General features: G+C 42.3%; 1 protein-coding gene across 2 annotated transcripts in view; it reads left to right on the forward strand.

Annotated features, from left to right (window-relative positions):
- The window catches only part of mon2 (MON2 homolog, regulator of endosome-to-Golgi trafficking), a 62,802-nt gene extending 44,194 nt beyond the window's left edge, over positions 1–18,608 (forward strand). Inside the window, exons 24-35 of one of the 2 annotated variants that reach the window (XM_078167688.1) lie at positions 375–668; positions 896–1,094; positions 3,591–4,234; positions 7,211–7,354; positions 8,349–8,366; positions 8,920–9,048; positions 12,529–12,719; positions 12,802–12,862; positions 12,946–13,069; positions 13,346–13,553; positions 17,310–17,392; positions 17,868–18,608. In XM_078167688.1, the coding sequence (XP_078023814.1) occupies positions 375–668; positions 896–1,094; positions 3,591–4,234; positions 7,211–7,354; positions 8,349–8,366; positions 8,920–9,048; positions 12,529–12,719; positions 12,802–12,862; positions 12,946–13,069; positions 13,346–13,553; positions 17,310–17,392; positions 17,868–18,031 (2,259 nt within the window). In that variant the 3' untranslated portion in view covers positions 18,032–18,608. The remainder of the gene's footprint in view (positions 1–374; positions 669–895; positions 1,095–3,590; positions 4,235–7,210; positions 7,355–8,348; positions 8,367–8,919; positions 9,049–12,528; positions 12,720–12,801; positions 12,863–12,945; positions 13,070–13,345; positions 13,554–17,309; positions 17,393–17,867) is intronic. The other variant, XM_078167689.1, reaches the window with a different exon arrangement.
- Positions 18,609–18,930: the final 322 nt, after the last annotated feature.

The raw sequence follows: 18,930 nt of genomic DNA on the forward strand, positions 1-18,930 counted from the left end.
GAAAAGAAATTTGTTTGTGACAGATCGACAGGTTGGACACTTTTCTTCTCCAGTAGTTTTAAAGCTGAAACACAGTGTGTATAATATGATCAGACAATTATTATATCACATAATTCCTTGTTTTGCATTGTCTTATCTAATTTACCAGCACTTAAGCACTCTACTGACATCTCATAGATACTTTGTACTGCATTCAGGACATGCAAACCCGATATTGATCTGTGGTTTGCAGGATTATTTCTCTTGGAGTGTGGCAGTTCCTGCGAGATTACTTTATGGTAATAGGATAGCTGAACTGCCAGAAGCATTTTACTAACCTTCCTCTCCAATTTGTGCCCGCGCTCTCTACCCCCACTTCCCCTTTTTCCCCACAGTGGAACATTTCGGACTACTTTTTCCAAAGAGGCGAAGCCATCACACAGGAGCTGGAGAGGGAGGAGGAGGCTCTGCAGAAGCAGGCACAGGAGAGAGGAGAGACCCTGAACAGGCCATTCCACCCTGCCCCTCCCTTCGATTGCCTGTGGCTGTGCCTGTACGCCAAGCTGGGCGAACTGTGTGTCGACCCACGGCCTGCTGTGCGCAAAAGCGCCGGGCAAACGTTGTTCTCCACCATCGCTGCCCACGGGACGCTGCTGCAGCAGCCAACATGGCATATTGTGGTCTGGAAGGTAGTAAGCAAGAATGTGTAATTGTCTTTTGATTCAGTTAAACTGGAGGAGGCTGTCATCAGTAATGTTTGTACAAAATATTACTGCAATAAAGGGGCTGAAATACACCTCCCTTTCCTTAGAGATATACTTTGTATTTATTATCTCATTCTAAATGATCATAGACTCTCAGTGGGCTGTCTTTGGAGCTCTTCCTGCTGGTTTAACTATCTTTGTGTCACCACTAGGTACTGTTCCACCTGCTAGACTGTGTGAGGACATCGTCCACCACAGCAGACAAGGAGAAGATTGAGTCTGGTGGTGGGAACATCCTCATTCACCACTCCCGCGACACAGCTGAAAAACAGTGGGCGGAGACGTGGGTGCTGACGCTGGCAGGGGTGGCACGCATTTTCAATACGAGGCGGTATCTCCTGCAGCAGTTAGGTAAGCCTGGCGCAATCTGCTCTGATACTTAAAAGGGTAGTTTAGATTTTTGGAAGTGGAGTTATATGAGGTATTTATCCTTATCCATAGTCAGTTTATTACTAACAGTCCAGGTCAGTCTTCGAAGAAGCAGGCAGGTGTACCAACACGGAAGCTAAGCAATGTACTGCAGTGGACGGGGGCAGCAGCAAAATGTATTCAGTCTATATCAGTTTAAGTGTATGCTATATTTGGAATATTTTCACTACCTTACAATGCCATCAGACTGCTCCTCTTGACATAGTCTCGCCACCAGACAATCAGAGATCTCCGCCTTCTGATAGTCTGGGGACACTCCTTTCTAAAGTGTGTTTAACACACCGGCGAAAACGGCCGGCAACAAAGCAACGCCTCTTGCATTTTTGAAAAGGACACGCCTTCCCGGAAATGTGCGCTCCCGCTTTTCTCGTGCGCAAGGACACAAACACACAGAGAGCTTGAAAATGGATGCCGAGAGATTTAACTCCGTTTTATCAAATGTGTGCTCATCCGTGAAAAAAATATTTTTTTCCAGCAGATGTCTTAGTTACAACATGATTGAGCTAACTGGAGTAGTTTCATGTCGTATCCAACAACGGGAGGCTTTTAACAGATGACGTCCTGATGTTAGCTTTGCTGCTGCTGTTAGCTGTCCCTGTCAGCTGCAGTCTGATGCTTTCTAGACATCGTGATTTCCCAAAACTGAATAAATACCACACATAACAACACAAAACTGCTTTGCTAGCTCAATCATGTTGTAACTAAGATATCTGCTGGAAAAATATTTTTTTTCCAGATCGTTTATTGAGTTACTGAGTTATTACAGACACCGCTAACGGCTAACGTTAACAGCTAACGGTTAGCCCAGCTAAACTTGCACACAGAAATAGCAGTGTTTGTTCAATCATTGTGTTTACAGACTTTACAAACATCAGATTAGTCTAAACGGTGATATAGTGATGTGAAAAATGTGATATATATATATATATATATATATATATATATATATATAATGTATATGTATATGTATATATATGTAACGTTAGCTAAACTCTGCTGGTTTTCTACCTGGAAGTATTTGTAAACAACAAGGCGATTCCCTCTATAGTCCGGCCAGACGGATGAGTCATGGCCTTGTAAAAGATTATGTGTTATTTGTTTCTTTTAGTTGGCGAGAATGTCGCCCCAAACACAACAAACATCCACTAACTTTGACGGCATTTTCTGCTAGCGCGGCTGAGCCATTTTGTACCGCTACACGCGTTTCTAGTTGGACTATGTTTACAAGCACAAGAGTTCAGCGAGCCACCGAAGGACCGCCCTGCGGATCTACTATTGGTTCTGCAGCGTAGGGAGTTTTTTTAAACTCTGAAATTGTATCCGCCCATCTAAACACAAAATCAGGGAGAAAGTCATCAGTCTTTAGTTAAGCAAAGCGTCTAAAGACTGACTTGTGAGTCTACTCTTGACAAGGAACTGAAGAAGTTATATTGCTCCCTTTAAAAGCCAGACTCCATTGAGAAAAACAGTTATTTACTCAGTGCCTAACACAGGAGTTTCTGGTCTACCGCTGCCGTTATCAGTTAGTTAGTTTGCATTATTGTGTGACTTCGGGGTTTGAAAGAGTAGGTTTGGATTCAACAGAGTCACACAGTAACACCAACTAACTAACTGATCCAGGCAGCGATAGACAGCTACTTCCATGTGTAGCAAGCTAAAATTAATGTTTTATTATAGATAAGTGCCTCATACAGCCCCACTTCAACAGATCCGATTTATCCCTTTAACCACTGTATCCAGTGCTGTTGTGCATTGAGGTAGACTATGACAAACTGCTGCAGTCTGCCACAGAATTGTAAACGATGCAAATTACATATCAAAATATATTCATAAGCCTCTGCCAAGTGTAGCGAAAGTTCAGACACAGCCCGGCTGTTTTTACTGCTATATTACCACACATTAAGTCATGGTAAGCCCCATACGGACAAGATTAACATTCCAGAGAGATATGAATGATAAAACACGAGCTCCTCATTAACTGCACTCATCCCTCCGAACATTTTAGCCAGTGCCAAATTACAAGAGATGACTCATAATATACAACACATTCCCAGCCTACTACACATTAAATCACGTAGGGGAACGCTGCTCTTCCTACATAAAGCGGAGATAAAATGACTAACTGCTGCTGGCAATATAATATCACCGTATGGGCCTCCTAGGATGATTGTATGTCATTCAAAATAAGCTCATATTCATATTAACTAAATATATGAACGGGAAGCTGTGTTTGCGACTGATACACCTGCAGTTCTGGCACAGCTCTCACTATGTGGCCTCTTTGAACTCCTGTTATTTGCCTCTGTTGGTTTGAAACCTCACATATCAAATTCATAATTGTCACACTTTATTTACAGCTGACAAAGGCTGCTAATTGGCAGTCTCACACTCTCTTATCATTGCGCTGTGAATCTGCAGGTGATTTCTTCGAGGCCTGGGAGGTGCTGCTGAACCACATTCAGTCAGCTGCTCTCAGCAAAAACAACGAGGTCTCGCTGGCTGCCCTCAAAAGCTTTCAGGAGATCCTACAGATTGTTACACCTGTTAAAGACTCAGATAAAGCAGGTGACGCACTCGCTGCTATGGGCGTCCCCCCAGTGCTCATCGACCCTCTCTTGGCATCCGGTCCTGGCAGACCCCTGGTGCGTTCAGATTCACTTGTCGAGCGGCTGACACGATACAACGGCGCGGAGCTGCAGGCCCCTCCCCCAGGGGAGGAGTCAGCCTTGGAAGACTCTGCATTGTGGTGGTCGGCTTGGAACACGTGGTATCGAACAGGAACGGACAGCACAAGACCACCTAGTGGCCCGACAGAGAAGTTCTCCTTCATCCCCAGCCAGCCTTTCCTCACAGCGTTGATCCAGATTTTCCCAGCGCTCTACCAGCACATAAAAGCCAACTTCAGTATGGAGGATCTGAAGAAGCTGGGGGTCATCCTCCATGGGGCCGTGTCCGTGCCTATTAGCAGCGATGCCTCGCCCTTCATTCTTCCCTCCTACACTGAGGCAGTGCTCACCAGCCTGCAGGAAGCGGTGCTCATCGCCCTGGATGTTTTGCAGAAGGTGAGTAAAGCACAATATAGTGTCAGGAAACAAAAATATGGGAGCAAACCATGAGCCTTTTAACATATGATGAATAAGAAAAAAGAGCCAAGTGGGGTGTCATGGTGATCAAGGGGTCTAAGACACGTACCATGTAACCGCAGTGTCCCTGATTTGAATCAGGCAGGGGACATTTGTTGCATGTCATCCCCCCCTCTCTTACTCTTCTTTACACTCTCAGAAATAATTTTTAAAAGATAGTAAAATCTTAAAATCTTAAAATGCAGTGAGCCAAGTAAACCAAAAGTTATTCCTTAGAACAGTCATGTCCAAAGTCTGGCTCAGGGGCCAACTGTGGCCCACGGATCGATTTTAAACAGCCCTCAGCCTGTCTTTCAAAACATACATATGGTTTACACAGTATTGGTTAATCAAACCTGGTCACTTTGCATTTGCAATGGCAGGACAATCATACGCAGGCGGAGCTAATGTGTTTTCATAAACAGACGTTAAACCAGCAGTTACCTAACACCAGATAACTTCTGCTAGGTAGCAGACATGGCCGCAGCAAAGAAAGATAAAGTCAAGAGAGGGGGCCACTGCTTTCAGGAGCAGTTTTCATTTAAAGATAAAACAGTTGTGTTTGTCATTTGTATGTGATTTTATTTTTTAAATAACCAATATGATGCAAGAAGTGGCAGGCCCCCAGGTATTTTCACATTATCATTCAAAGAAGTTTTACCCCCCTGCCAAAGAAATTTGCAGTGATGTGTGGGAGTCGTCCTAATGCTTTAACCCAGTGTTTATCCAGTATATTCCAGTGCTGCGAGTGACTTCTTGAAGGTGCTGCTGATAACGTTTGCAACTACATGTCACAACCCCCCCTTCCACTACATAATGTCAGTGCAGCGCTGTTGCTTGAAGCAACAGTGGTTGCCAGTTCATTGCACAACCTGCATATTTTATGATAGAGCATGTGAGACTCTGTACCAGCTCATAGTAACGTTATTCTCATGACTTACCCTGCTCTCGCTCTCTGTTTATCATGAGACCCATGCGGACCCTCAGCATCCATCTCCGGCTAGGAGACTAATGCTGCAGGAGTGTGAGCTCCTCACCAGGAACAGAGTCTACCTGCATGCACATGATTAAAGAGCTAACTGTAGACATGACATGGCTAATGTTACCCAACAGTTATTAACAGGTGCAACAACAGAGATGAGCCGTGTTGGTGTCAGTGTGAGTTTACTGGCTACATGTTAGCCACTGCTGCTGCGTTAGCTTGTGACAACCAGGCAGACGTTGACTGACCATTCGCCTCCCGCCTCAACTTGCAACTATGAAGACTCTTAATCGCTAATATGCTATTGGCTCGCAAGCCTTGTTAGAAGCAGTAACCAAACTTCAGTCATCTTACACAGAGGTAAACAAAATATTCATTTTGTACCCGTCAAAAATTTTAAAATGTTTAACTCACAATCCTTTTTTTTTTTAGGGAAAGCAATGCTTTTATTCTACACCTTTCTATGAGCTCTGTGCATGTAATTACAGGGGTTAAAGTTCTCCGGCACAGTGCCGGATTTCTGGCGTGGCGAAGTTTCTGTCTGGCACGGGCAGAAGTGCTCTGCAGTGCGAGCATTTCACTCCAAAATATATATATATATGTGTGCGAACCAGGAAAATGATTTGTGCGAGTAAACACAACCTACTGTTTACCGTAATCGGCATCGGATGTTTTTTCATCGATAACCAATCAAATAAATGTATTTTAAAACTCGCTCCTTTGGCTCTGATACAGCCGTCTTGCTCCCTACCTGCAGTCCCCACTCCACTGGGCTTTGTAACAATGTCCCGCCTACAGCCCCCTCTGATTGGTTACACAGCACAAGTGATAGCCAATCAACACTGATGCCTGTGCATGCTTTCACATCATGTCACATTGAGACACAGAGCTCAGACAGAGCAGGAGAGGCTCCAGTAAGCCAGCGGTAATTTTGAAGGTAAGGTAACAGAAAGCAGACAGAAACCAAAGTTGCGATAAAAGTCCTCTATGCTGAAGTTTTAAAGTCACCACCACAGCATTATATGATCCATTTCAATGATGACATGCTTGACCAGAGGCGAAATTTCGACATAACTGTCTGTTTAATTCACATCAAGCGCGATACAATTTTGCCAACAGCCTAAATGATTTAGCTTCTAAAAATAAATAGCACCAAGGCAACAAAGAGATGTAGGAGCTGTAAGTCAAAAAGTCTGGTAACCACTGAAAGTTTAATCTTTATTTATAAACTCATTAAGCTATAAAAGTTTAATCTGAAAAACTACTAAAGCTATAATCTTTTTCTTCGTTTTGATAATAAACACATTCCTTTGCAACACATACATTTCTATTTCTTCATTTTGTGACCGCAACACCAAGCCCCCCGCTCCTGAAAAGATTTCAGATTTCAGGCACACAAATCTTCCATGCTCCACATTTCAGGCACAAAATTTTTTCTTGCTTTAACCCCTGTAATTAATATAGTGTTTTTTTAGTCTTTAAAATGTCAGAAAATGCCTGTCACAATTTCTCAGAGCCTGAGGGCATGTCTTCAAATCGCTGGTTTTGTTTTTGAGTCCACAATTGTTTTTCAAATAATAAAAAGAAAAACAGCAAATCCTCTCATCTGATGAGTTGGAACCAACAAATGTGAAGCATATCAGTCATTTCAGCAATGCCTGATATTATGATACACATAATATAATTAGGACAGAACATTTCCTTGTATCTTTAATTGATACTTTGACTTGATAAAGCAACCTCAGTCCTCTCCGCTATGAATACCATGTCTGTGTATTCCAGACCCTCACTCCCCCTGTCAACCAAAAGTTATTTCTTCCAATTTTGTGTCAACTCGGTCCAGGAAACAATGTGTCAGTCTGCTAAATTATGCAACATGCAGTCCCGTGGTGGAAGTCAGCAGTGTTTGTTCCTCCCTATCCTCCCTGCTGCAGGCCATCTGTGTGGGCCCGGAGAACCTGCAGGTCATGTACCCAGCCATCTTTGAACAGCTGCTACTCTTCGTGGAGTTCTCCTGCAAGCCTCCTCAGTACGGCAGGATGGAAACCAAACACGTGGCCAATGCCAAATACAACCAGGTAGGGGAAAATTGAATTGGCTGTTTACCTGCTTGGTTTTTCATTTGCAATTTGTGCCTTTCTCCAGTTTGTTTCATTAAAATGTTGGATGGTGTACACTGTTATCCATTGCCCTTCTCTCTTCAGCCATTCTCAACAAGATCATCCCTCTTCTTTGATGTTCATGAGGCATCTCCCCTCCTCCCTCCCTCCTTCAGTCTAGTCTTAAGAAGCCCCTATCATGACCCATTCATGAGACTGACAGGTTCTTCAAGACCCCCATCAGTAGCCCAAAGCCATTTCTTCCTTATATTCCCTCCCTCATGCTTCATCTTGCTGGCAGCACACCAGAGGAAAGTTTCACTACTTTCCAGTTCAATCACAGTTCAGATTCATTAAAAAAACATTTATTTCCCAGTGATCTTGAGCAAGATTACTTCATTTATAAAACCACAAACAATTCTCATTTCTTCTCAAGAATGGAGGAGTCTTTTCACAGCATTCTTCTGTTATCAGTGTCTTTCTTACTCACTGTTGTTGCGGATACCTACAAAATCCAGCAGGTGCTTTGTCGTCTGGGGAATGCTGAGAGTTTGTCTCAGTCAAACACAGGCAGGCTGGTGCAGTTATGCTAAGAAATGTTACACATTTCATGTCTCAAATCCTGACTGCCAGTCTGTTAGTGCTGCATGTGGGGTCTAGACTCAGCCCCATCTGAATCTGAATCTGTTTAAATTGTTTAAGGGTGCGAGGGTCAAACAAAATTCCCACCCAGCTAAACAGATGTTATGGGTGGTCTTTATTGCCTTGTTGGCTTTTACACAGGGTTGTCAGATTGCCTCAAATGTCCTTGGTGCTAGGAGTGAGTGTGGTTTTTTCCCCTAAATCAGTCCTGGTTATTGAATCTCATTTAACCAACAAGCCACTGCAAATTCGACACAACTTAAAACAGCAGATTAATTGCGATCTTCTCTCATTCTGTTTCTTGGGACTACTCACTGGATAACCATTTTAGATCCAGCTCTTTGCACCGGTGAGTTCCATCATCTCCTTCAGACCCCTCCCCCCTCTATAGTTTTACTAAGCTGTGCTGAATGGTGACGACCTACCCTCTGCGGTAGATGAGATATCACACCGCATGGTAGGCTTTCACGTCTCATCTGCGTCTCCTCACTCCATGCTCCCCCTTTTCTGCCTGCCACTAACTGGTGGTTATGCCTCTGTGTGCACAGCCCCTGTGCCGTTCCATTTTCAGTTGATTTTGTCTCTTTGGTGATTTTGTTCATAAGCACACGTGTGGTTCGATTTATATTTCTTAAAGACACACTTTGTAGCATCAAGTCATTTGTTTGGCTGTAACGTTGCGGCTGTGGTCATATGAGCCTAACAAAACTTGAAGCAGACTAATAGCCACTGCAACTTTCAAATAAATATCTGTGCTAATTGTGTACTTATACAAAGTGTGCCTTTAAAAACTGCTTTCAATGTGGCTCTGCCAGAAAGTAGAAATAACAGTATTCAGATTTGTTTGAGTAACATCCACTCCTGTTTTTCTTTCCTCTTGTTAAATCCTGTTGCTTCTACAGGCAGAATGGGTTGCCTTAAACTATGTGCCCTTTGCTGAGCGCTCCTTGGAGGTGGTGGTGGACCTGTACCATAAAACAGCGTGCCACAAAGCTGTCATCAATGAGAAGGTTCTGCAGAACATCATTAAGGTATTTTCCTCATGACTGGTATTGATGATCACTAGACTTCCAATAAAGATCTGGAATTGATAGAAAATTTGTTTTCTGGTATTGTTATTATAAAAACTCAGAAACAATGATTTTTTTTAAAATAAAATGGTTAATGATCAAACCTTATTACCAATATCAAAGCACCTTTTTTTAAACTAGCCCAATTAGGTTATAATGTTTCTACACTTTCAACTATTTACTTCCATAATGTAGGTTGACATACCATAAAACTTCAATTAATAGTCCGGGCTGTTGTTTGCTTAACTCACTGAAATCAACGGGCCTATATTTTGTATAACAGGCATCTATGTGAGACAGGCCTTTAATTCCTTTCACACAAAACTGCAAAGCAGCAAAGATTGGGAAATCCAATCAGATTGTTTATTTAAACCAGTATAAATATTACTTGTTTAAAACTGGCTTCAGATAATATATCTACGTAAGCGTATTGCATTCACTTGACAAATAAAAAAAAATCTGTTTTATTGAGTAATTTTTTCTGTTTTCCATTGTAATTTTTTTTTTTTCTGTTTTTCGCGGTAATTTTCTTCTGTTTTTCTGAGTATTTTTTTCTGAGTTAAGAGAGCGATATAACAACAGCCTCTTTCATTCTTTCTTGAGAGCTTGATATAATGGAAGCAAACATGACCCGCTTGTTTAGTTTAATCCAGTTTTACTTTGTTTTGGGTTTGAGACACTGGGAGATACTCTTGTCTTTAAGTCATATAGATGGTGTTATCATTAGTTTGTCGACTTAACGCAGGCAGCGGTCACTAGCAGGTGCCAGGTGGGAGCTTCTCGCGAGATTTTGAAGTATCTCGTCTCCTCGTTCAGAAAAAAAGAAATTACCACGAAAAACAGAAAAAAATTACCACAAAAAAAAAACAGAAGAAAAGAAAATCCCCGAAAAACAGAAAAAAATTACTCAGAAAAACAGAAAATATTACACCAAAAACAGAAAAATAAATAAATTACTCAGATAAACAGAAAAAAATTACTCAGAAAAACAGCGCTTCTTTTATTTGTCAAGTGAATGCAATACGCTTCCGTATATATCAGTTATGAATCCTTCATTTGATCTTGCTCTGACAGAGGGCATCAGAGACAGAGTGAATTATGGTACTTGAGGATTACGGGACCCGGCATACTTACACAACAACACTACCCCATTAAAACAATACTCACAACTTTATGAAACACCCTTTTGATGAACTCTTACTGACTAAAGTATGAATAACCTACAAGGTAGATGAGGAATGGACACATAATTTGAGGTAGCCAACAACCTGGTTTTATATATCCGACTGCTTGGCAACCAGACCAGGCGTCTAATTTAGACAAGCGTTTATTTGTCAAAATGTGTAGCCACACCGGGCTAATAAGAGAGACTGGGTGTTTAATTGAAGTTGTACTGTATATTCATTTTAACAATTTCATGTCTGTTTACTTCCTGTCACCTTGACAGCAATGTTACCTTTGCCTCAGACCTTTGTATATATATGGATGTACTTCTTCATCCATACGTTAGTTACTTAACTTTTCACAGTTAGCTTTGTACATATTGTTGATAGGATTTACCGTTTGTGTTTGTTCATTCGTTCATTTTCTGTAACTTCATATCCTGTTGGGGGTCACAGGGGGCTGGAGTCTATCCCAGCTGACACTGGGCGAGAGGCATGGTACACCCTGGACAGGTCACCAGACTATCACAGGGCTGACACATAGAGACAGACAACCATTCACGCTCACATTCACACCTACGGACAATTTAGAGTCACCAATTACCCTGCATGTCTTTGGACTGTGGAAGCTGGAGTACCACGCTGACACGGGGAGAACGCGCAAACTCCGCACAGAAGGGCTCCCCCACCCCGGGTTAGAACCAGGAACCCTCTTGCTGTGAGGCGACAATGCTAACCTGTGCCGCCATTCTGTGTTTGTATGTAGTGTAATTGGTATTGTTAGTGGAGCACCAACGTTAGCCTGATTTTCAGAGCTTAGCTAACGTTAGTTTACTCTTTGTTACACTTGGTGCTTTAAAGAGTTGCCAGAAATACACCGTTTTGCGAAAGCTAGCAGGAAAGGGCCGTAGAGCTGACTGCCTTCATTAACTCGACAGTGCTTTTCTTCATTTTAGTAGCCAGCTAGGCTAGCTGACTGGCTAACCTTGCTATTGAAATAATTAAAAACACTGTATACAAATACAAAAGGTGAAATACTATTAACAATAAACAAAGCCAAAGTAACTAACTTAGGGATGAAAAAGCACTTTGATCACCAAGGTCAGAGGTGAAGGTAACATTACCGTGGAGTTGACAGGAAGTAAACAGACACGAAGTTGTAAAACAGACGTCACAATACATAGTGCAATTAGAGAACTCTCAGCCCTTTGAGTACCAGTATTTGTTGAACCCTGTGCAGTGCAGTCAGAAAGTGTGGAGTGATGTTATGAGACGGTTTTATAATTTTAAGAGTATATAAACACAGAATCACACAGGACAGGAAATTGCTGCTGCACTGCTATCTGTGGGATGAAACCTTTAGGCAAGTTGAACTTCTGGCGTGTCCTATCAGTGATGTCACAACAGGTGTTTTCCATTTGCTTACTAGGGCAGAGCACCACGTTTTATATGGATATTGAATACCATGAGGTGTTGCAGATTCTAACAAACAGACACATTGTGGATATGAAGTCGTAGTCATGTCATGTCCTCTAACAGGCTAACTGTGAATCAGTTAGGAATATGCCAACTGAATATTGTGAGTATGTTTTGAAATAATTAATTCTGTTAGCTGTCTTGAGGAGTCAGTCAGTGTCCAGCAGTATTGATCTCAAGGCTTACATCTTCAGTGCAGCAGATGTGAGGTGCAGTTGGTGCCAAATATCAGTATTTTCTGAATGCAGTCTCTCAGAAACCAAAAGATTTTGTCAGTGCAAGTCACTAAAAGCCTCGACCTCTTAAAGCTGACACTGAGTCTTCTATTTTACCCGGTTTCTGACACCTGCGTTTAACTGCTCTTTTCCCAGAGTCTGTTTAAAAGAAACCTCAAACTGAGGAGAGTTAATTTGCCAAGGAGCTATTATGAAGCCTCCCAGTGGACAAATCCAAATCTGGCCCCCACCCCTTTTTGTCTCCAAAACAAGAAGGCAATACTTGTAAAATCTCAACCTTGGGGAACCCAGCTGTTCTCTGAAAAGAGGGCTTTGTCAAAACGACAGTCTATTACTTTGTCTGCTTTTGTAGAACGAATAGGACCACTACCTGCAGAAACTGTTTCCTGCTTTGATGTTTGTTCTATGAATTAAAGTCTCTTCACATTTCAGTATGAAAGAGGACGGTGAAAGGTGTGCAGGGCGCTGCAGTTGGTTTTACCTTGAAGTCTTACTCTGTGTTTGAGTCTCATGATGTTTTATTGTTGCTGTCTCCTCCTCCTCCTCTTTTTCCATTCACCCTTCAGACTTTAAGAATGCCCTTGGGTTTGAAGTATGCCTGTCCATCAGAGAGCACCTGGAAGCTTGCTGTGTCATCTCTGCTCAAGGTGCTGTCTATTGGACTGCCGGTGGCACGCCAGCACGCCTCATCAGGAAAGTTCGACACCATGTGGCCAGAGTTAGCCAATGCCTTTGAAGACTTTCTTTTTACCAAAAGGTACAGCTTTACACATTTAAAGTTTAGAATGTATAATTTCGAAGCTCTGAGTGCCAAACTCATTGGGGTTTCCCTTTTATAGCACACCTCCAGATAACTTGTCCATCCAGGAATTTCAGAAGAATGAAGCGATTGATGTCGAGGTAAATACTTGTTTCTAGCCCCCAGCATGTCAGTGTGATTCTGTGTGGGAGCCAACACCAGCTTTGTGTCCTCCTCATTTTAGGTGGTCCAGCTGATCAGCACAGAAATTTTACCGTTTGCCAATTTCATCCCCAAAGACTTTGTTGGCCAGATCATGACTATGCTCAATAGAGGCTCCATTCACTCTCAGTCTCCCTCATTTACAGGTAAGATGCAACTTTGGCAGCTAAAATAATTTGACTTCAGCTGTGTTGTTTACTTTGTATCCCTGATGGGACAGCGAGATTGGCCAAGTGCTGGAATCATACTGAAAAGATTTAGTCATTGGTTTGTTGCAAAAGCCCTCCCTGTGGCTCCTCACCAACAATGGCTTCTGTCAAACTCCTCAAGACAGTAAAGCCCCGTCTGTCCACTCATTGTAAATCACTCTGGCAAGCGGCGTCAGCAGAATGTCTAACATGCAAAGGGTTTTCCCTTGACAGAGGCAGAGATCGATGTGCGGATGAGGGAGGAGTTTTCTAAGGTGTGTTTTGAGACGCTGCTGCAGTTTTCCTTCAGCAACAAGGTGTCCACCCCGCAGGAGGGCTACATCTCCCGCATGGCGCTCTCTGTGCTGCTCAAGAGATCCCAGGATGTTCTCCGACGCTACGTAGAGGATGAGAGGTTGAGTGGACGCTGCCCCCTGCCCAGGTACATCCCACGCACCTTTTTTTTTTTTTTTTTTTTTTTCATGTTTCATGACAGACTAAAATCAGAAATTCAGCTCTGAACACTGGTGTTTGTTAGCGACATCATTTTACCACTGAGACATTTCACAATGCAAAACCAAGACCACCGCAGCTCCAGCTATGCATCCATCACCCATCATCCATCATTTTTCATTTTCTCTCTCGTAAACAGCACAAAACCACTGTATTTCTCCAGTTTTGCACACTAGCACTTTATTTAAGTGTTGGGTGTAACGCTTCATTCTGCAACACGCTTCTGTTTTTTGCCTCCTAAGCAACGATGAACGTTAAATGATTCCCAAGGGGAAATTGCGCCATCAGCACAGAAAATAGCAAATGGGTGTTTGGGGAAGTTCATAAAAATAGGATAGTTATGATGTACATATTAAAAGCAATTGCAAGGTTGCTTAAATTCAAACATTTTAAACAAAATATTTTAAAATGAGATTTAAAATATGTGAGAATGAGAAAATCATGGATTGCATAATGTCATTAGAGCATGTAAAAAACAGCTTGAAGAGCAAATTATATACAATATGAAAAATAAGAAATGGTTTCACGTCATACAACACCAGACTGGACTACTGCAACAGTCTCCTTAATGCTTTGTCAGCCAAAAAACTGAAGAAACTACAGTATATCCAAAACTCAGCTGCTCGTCTTCTCACACACTCCCGCGACCACATAACCCCTGTCCTTCATAACCTCCACTAGCTCCCCACCCCCCAGCATATCCACGTCAAACTCCTCATCATCACCTATGAAGCCTGTCTGAGCTCCTCCACCAGCACACTCCCTCCCGCACTCTCAGGTCTGCTGATGCAAACCTCCTGCCCCTCCCCACCAGGACTAACCACCGCACCTGGGGGGACAGGGCCTTTTCCATTGCTGCTCCCACCATCTGGAACTCACTCCCTAAAGACATCAGAGACTCCCCCTCACTCTCCACCTTGAAGAAAACCTTCAAAACACACCTTTTCAAACTGCCTATAACCTCTAAAATGAGTGTACTTCGCCCTGTCTGCATTATTTCCCTCTCTACCTCCCTATTGATTATTTCATCTTATTGAGTATCCTGAAAAGCGCTATGTAAATCCAGTGTATTACAAATCTGTGTTAGACTTAGAGTGGAATAATTTTACACATCGGAGTATGTTTACAGATCTTGGAGAGTGCACAATATCAGACTTCACTTCAAGATTATCATGGCCAAAAGATATAATCATGATTTTTTTGGGGGGGGAAATGCTATTAACTTTGTTTATTTTGCATTTTGTCTCTTTTTTGGCAAATGAATTACACTCAAAATCAAGTGTAGCATGGCGGAGAGAGAGTCAGTAACCATAACTGTACAAAAAGAGCAGTTACACTTAACAGATGGTGAAAAGGAAACCGCATGGTGCTGGGAGAGGGAGACAGTGCAAGAACAAACGGAAGTGATTTAAGAGGCGCTGGATTATTTACATGATATTATCATATGTGTTTTATTAACACAATATCAATATTTCAATGTATATATCACGGTTATTTTTAATACTGGTACATTGAAACAAGATAAAAGAAAAACATGAGAAAAATGATGCATAAAAGACGATATCTCTGGATCTGCTCCACAATTCGGGTCTTGTGCTGCTCAGTCTGTTGAGCATAGCTCTGGTATCTGGGTACTTTTAGAGCAACTCATGAAATGGGGGGAGGTGTTTTGGTGTTTAGTGTGCAGTTTTTGCCTGTCAGCTCACATGCTCAGATTCTGCTGCGTCAGTTTCGACCTTTTAATCCCCCTCACTGTCCATCATGAGTCGCACATTGTCATAGGAGTACTGTGCTACAGCTGGAGTACTCTTATATTGATGTATTTGTAAAACTGCATACTTTACAGCAAATACTTTTTATAAATTGTACATTATAAAAGTTTGTTTGTAAGATACAAGCAGGAGAAGGTCTTTCCCGTGGCTGTAATGCAACACCATAACCCAACCACAGCACACCATCAAGTTCTCATAAATCTGACCACTTGATTGTATTTAATTTCTTGAGCAACATTTCGTCTATTTTCGCTGCTTGCTACAGCTCAACATGTTGCATGATCATGACCATAGTATACTGATTTGCCTCCTATCTCATGTACAGTGGAGGGAAAATGAATCTTAAGCCCCTTTCTCTTTGGAAAAAAAACAAAACAAACACCCACTAACATCTGGCTTTTGTCTTTAGTGGGAACGGTCACAATCGGCATTCACTCCAGGGACAAATGACTCTGCAGGAGTTATGGGTAGTTGTTGGCTCAAGCTCCACGGGCAGTGGTGGAAAAATGACACAAGAATGGAAGCGCTAATTTTTGTCCCTTTTTCAGGGCGATGCAATGACGCACCATCACAAATTTCGTCCCTCTCTGTCCAAGCCATGCTCAAACAATGCTTAAAAGCTAGTCGATGTAGGGGCACCCATTAGCTCACCTGGCAGAATCCAACTCAGGCCCTTTTGCTGCATGTTGTTACATCCTGGCTCTTTGACTGCAACAATATTGGGAGACGAGACGAGACGAGTGTATAAATCGTTAAAAGCATATTCATTTACAAAAAAAAAAAAGATAAATAACTGAGTAAAAGTGAAAGTCAGTGAACAGTCATGTCTGCCTGTATGGGTGTGTGGAAATGAGCTTTTGGGCCTGTTCCAATACCCACAGTCCCCGAGAAATACCCGCTTGCACTTGGTTGTGCGCGTTCACGTTTAGGCTAGTGGTGCCCCAAAACAGAATTGAGGTAGTGGAAGTGGTTTCCAACACTTAAAACACGCCCTAGATTCCAAGGGAGCCCCGACCAGAACACGTTGCGAAGTCAGCAACTTCGGCAGGTTTTAGGGTACAATTTGTTACTGTACTATCGGAATGTAGGCTATACAAACAACAGGTGGTTGGACTAGCGTAAATTCATCAGCAACTCGGTTGAACACAGCATCAAAATATTTAAACAAATCGACTTACCGGAAGAAAATCGATCAGAACTAGAAGACGTTGTAGGCGGCTCCTGTTTCCAGCATTTCTTCTCTGTTGATTCATCAGACAGAGAAGAATAAACATAGCACACGCCACAACACAAGCGCTGGAGCCGGCATTTTCAAACCTGAATAACTACCGGTATCTTGCGTCGCTACTACGCGTGCACATCCGCCACGCCGATTTGCATGAAGTGGTGACTCATTTCTTAGGGAAAGATCTCTACCATAATATTTCTCACTTCTCTCATCAAGGGTTATCTCGCAAACAAGGGCACTCAATACCAAGTGGAAGATTTAAGGGATAGAAATGGGATTGGGCCTTTATATCATGAAGCACACCAGGCTTAGGTGTGGCTCATGATGTTAATGACAGCCTTCTGCCTTGACCCGCATCCTGTAACAAAAAAAGAACAGCCAGGAAAACAGGCACACCTAGTGAAGCGGAGGGATTGTCACAATGCCGTCCCCCCTCTCTCTCTACCCCTTACGCGCTAAAGCTTTCCTATCTCATAAAGGTTAGTATGGTTTTCAAAGGCTTAGTGGGTTGATGCACTAAAAGAATTATAACTTTGCACTCAACAGCTCTCACCAGAAAAAAAAAAGACATATTTAAATCAGGTGTTTACTCTCTCCCCCTCTCTCCTCGAACTGTAACATCTCCAGGCTCTCTGTACTGTATGTCTTTGTAGCTAATGAAGGTCCTTGGTCTTTTTCGTTCCAGGCAACAAGTGACAGAGATTATCTTTGTTTTGAAAGCTATCAGCACTTTGATGGACTCACTTAAAAAGACACAGCCAGAAAATGGTGAGTATCAAACTGTGTCAAGGATTAAACAGATCTTAGAGAGAGGTGACGCTGTGAAAAAGCTTGAAAAATATAACAATGCCACCGTATCTATCATCTATTCATTTCAGATAAATGTGTCAGAGTACAGTTGGGACCACTTTTCAAATGAGTTTTATCTCCAATCTGGGTAAAACTGTTTACGTTTCCAGCAAGGTCAATTACAAGAAATGATTATTTTTTAACCGCGGTAGATTGAAGTCGTTCTAAAATTACGTTTTTGAAGTGCCCTTCAAGATGTTTGCATTACATCGTCCTTTATTCAGAGCAAAACTCATTTCCATACGCCTGTGGGAATTTTATCCAGGAAATGATTTCTCTGATTGCCTTCTATCACAATTGATATTCTCTTCTTCCTCTCCCTCCCATCCCCACTCCTCCTCCTTTGTATTTTTTTCCCCTCTCGCTCTGTGATTCTCTTGTTTACTGCCTGCAGTGGACGGCAACACATGGGCTCAAGTGATTGCCCTGTACCCCACACTGGTAGAGTGCATTACATGCTCCTCATCTGAGGTGAGCTCAGCCCTGAAGGAGGCCCTGGGGCCCTTTAAAGACTTTATGCAGCCACCCGTCTCCAGAGTCCAGAACGGAGAGTCCTGACCAGGCTCGCTCTCGTTTGTTTTTTATAATGAAGAAATCTTGAATGTGTCTTCTTGACCCACGTGCTTCACAAGCGCACGGACGTGTACTCCACGTGAACCCCATCTACGGTGACATGAAGCAACCCACGGTAAGCAGGGGACCGCTCGGACCACGCTGATGACCCCGACCTTCATATGCATCATCGTATGCTTCTCATGTGAGCTGATTACGCCTCTGCCCCCTCCATTCTCATACAGACTGGCTGCACTCTTGTGTTAACTACAGAGATTTAAAAAAAAAAATTGCAGTGTTGCCTCTGAATTTAGTTTGTTTTATTCTCCGATGAGGCCGAGTCGATGTACAGTGTGTGGTGATAGTGTTGATGATGTAATTAACGAAAAAAAACAAAAAACAAATGCAAAAACCGGGGCTTTATTGATCTTAAGAATGAACACTTAGATTTTTGCAACATTTTCAACAGTGAGGATTTTATGCAAGAAAACAAATCTTACTGTAACATTCCATGTCATCTTTAGCCAGCCATCTGAGAAGGGATGTACTTGTCTGTATAAAATAAATGGGACAATTCTACAATCAGCTCTGTGCTCCGAGTGTGCTCAGTTACAATGCATGTTAAGGTCAAAATAATTAGCTATTAATATCAAACCCGTTTTTCAAAATGTGACATCCCTGATGAAAAGAAGAGTCTTACTATCAGCCAGGATTCCCCTGCAGCAGTCACTTTTATTTCAGAATAATATTTGTAGTGTCCTCATCTAAAGATTAATATTAGAATTATTTGAATATCAAATGGACCGAACCTCGTTAAAATGTCACCACAACCGTAGGTGTAAATCTGTTACAGTTCATCAAGGTGGTTGTTGTGATTCACCTACAAATAATTGTTTCATTATCAA

Source organism: Epinephelus lanceolatus, chromosome 5 (genome assembly GCF_041903045.1).
Source record: "Epinephelus lanceolatus isolate andai-2023 chromosome 5, ASM4190304v1, whole genome shotgun sequence".
In the NCBI taxonomy this organism is placed as follows: Eukaryota; Metazoa; Chordata; class Actinopteri; order Perciformes; family Serranidae; genus Epinephelus; species Epinephelus lanceolatus.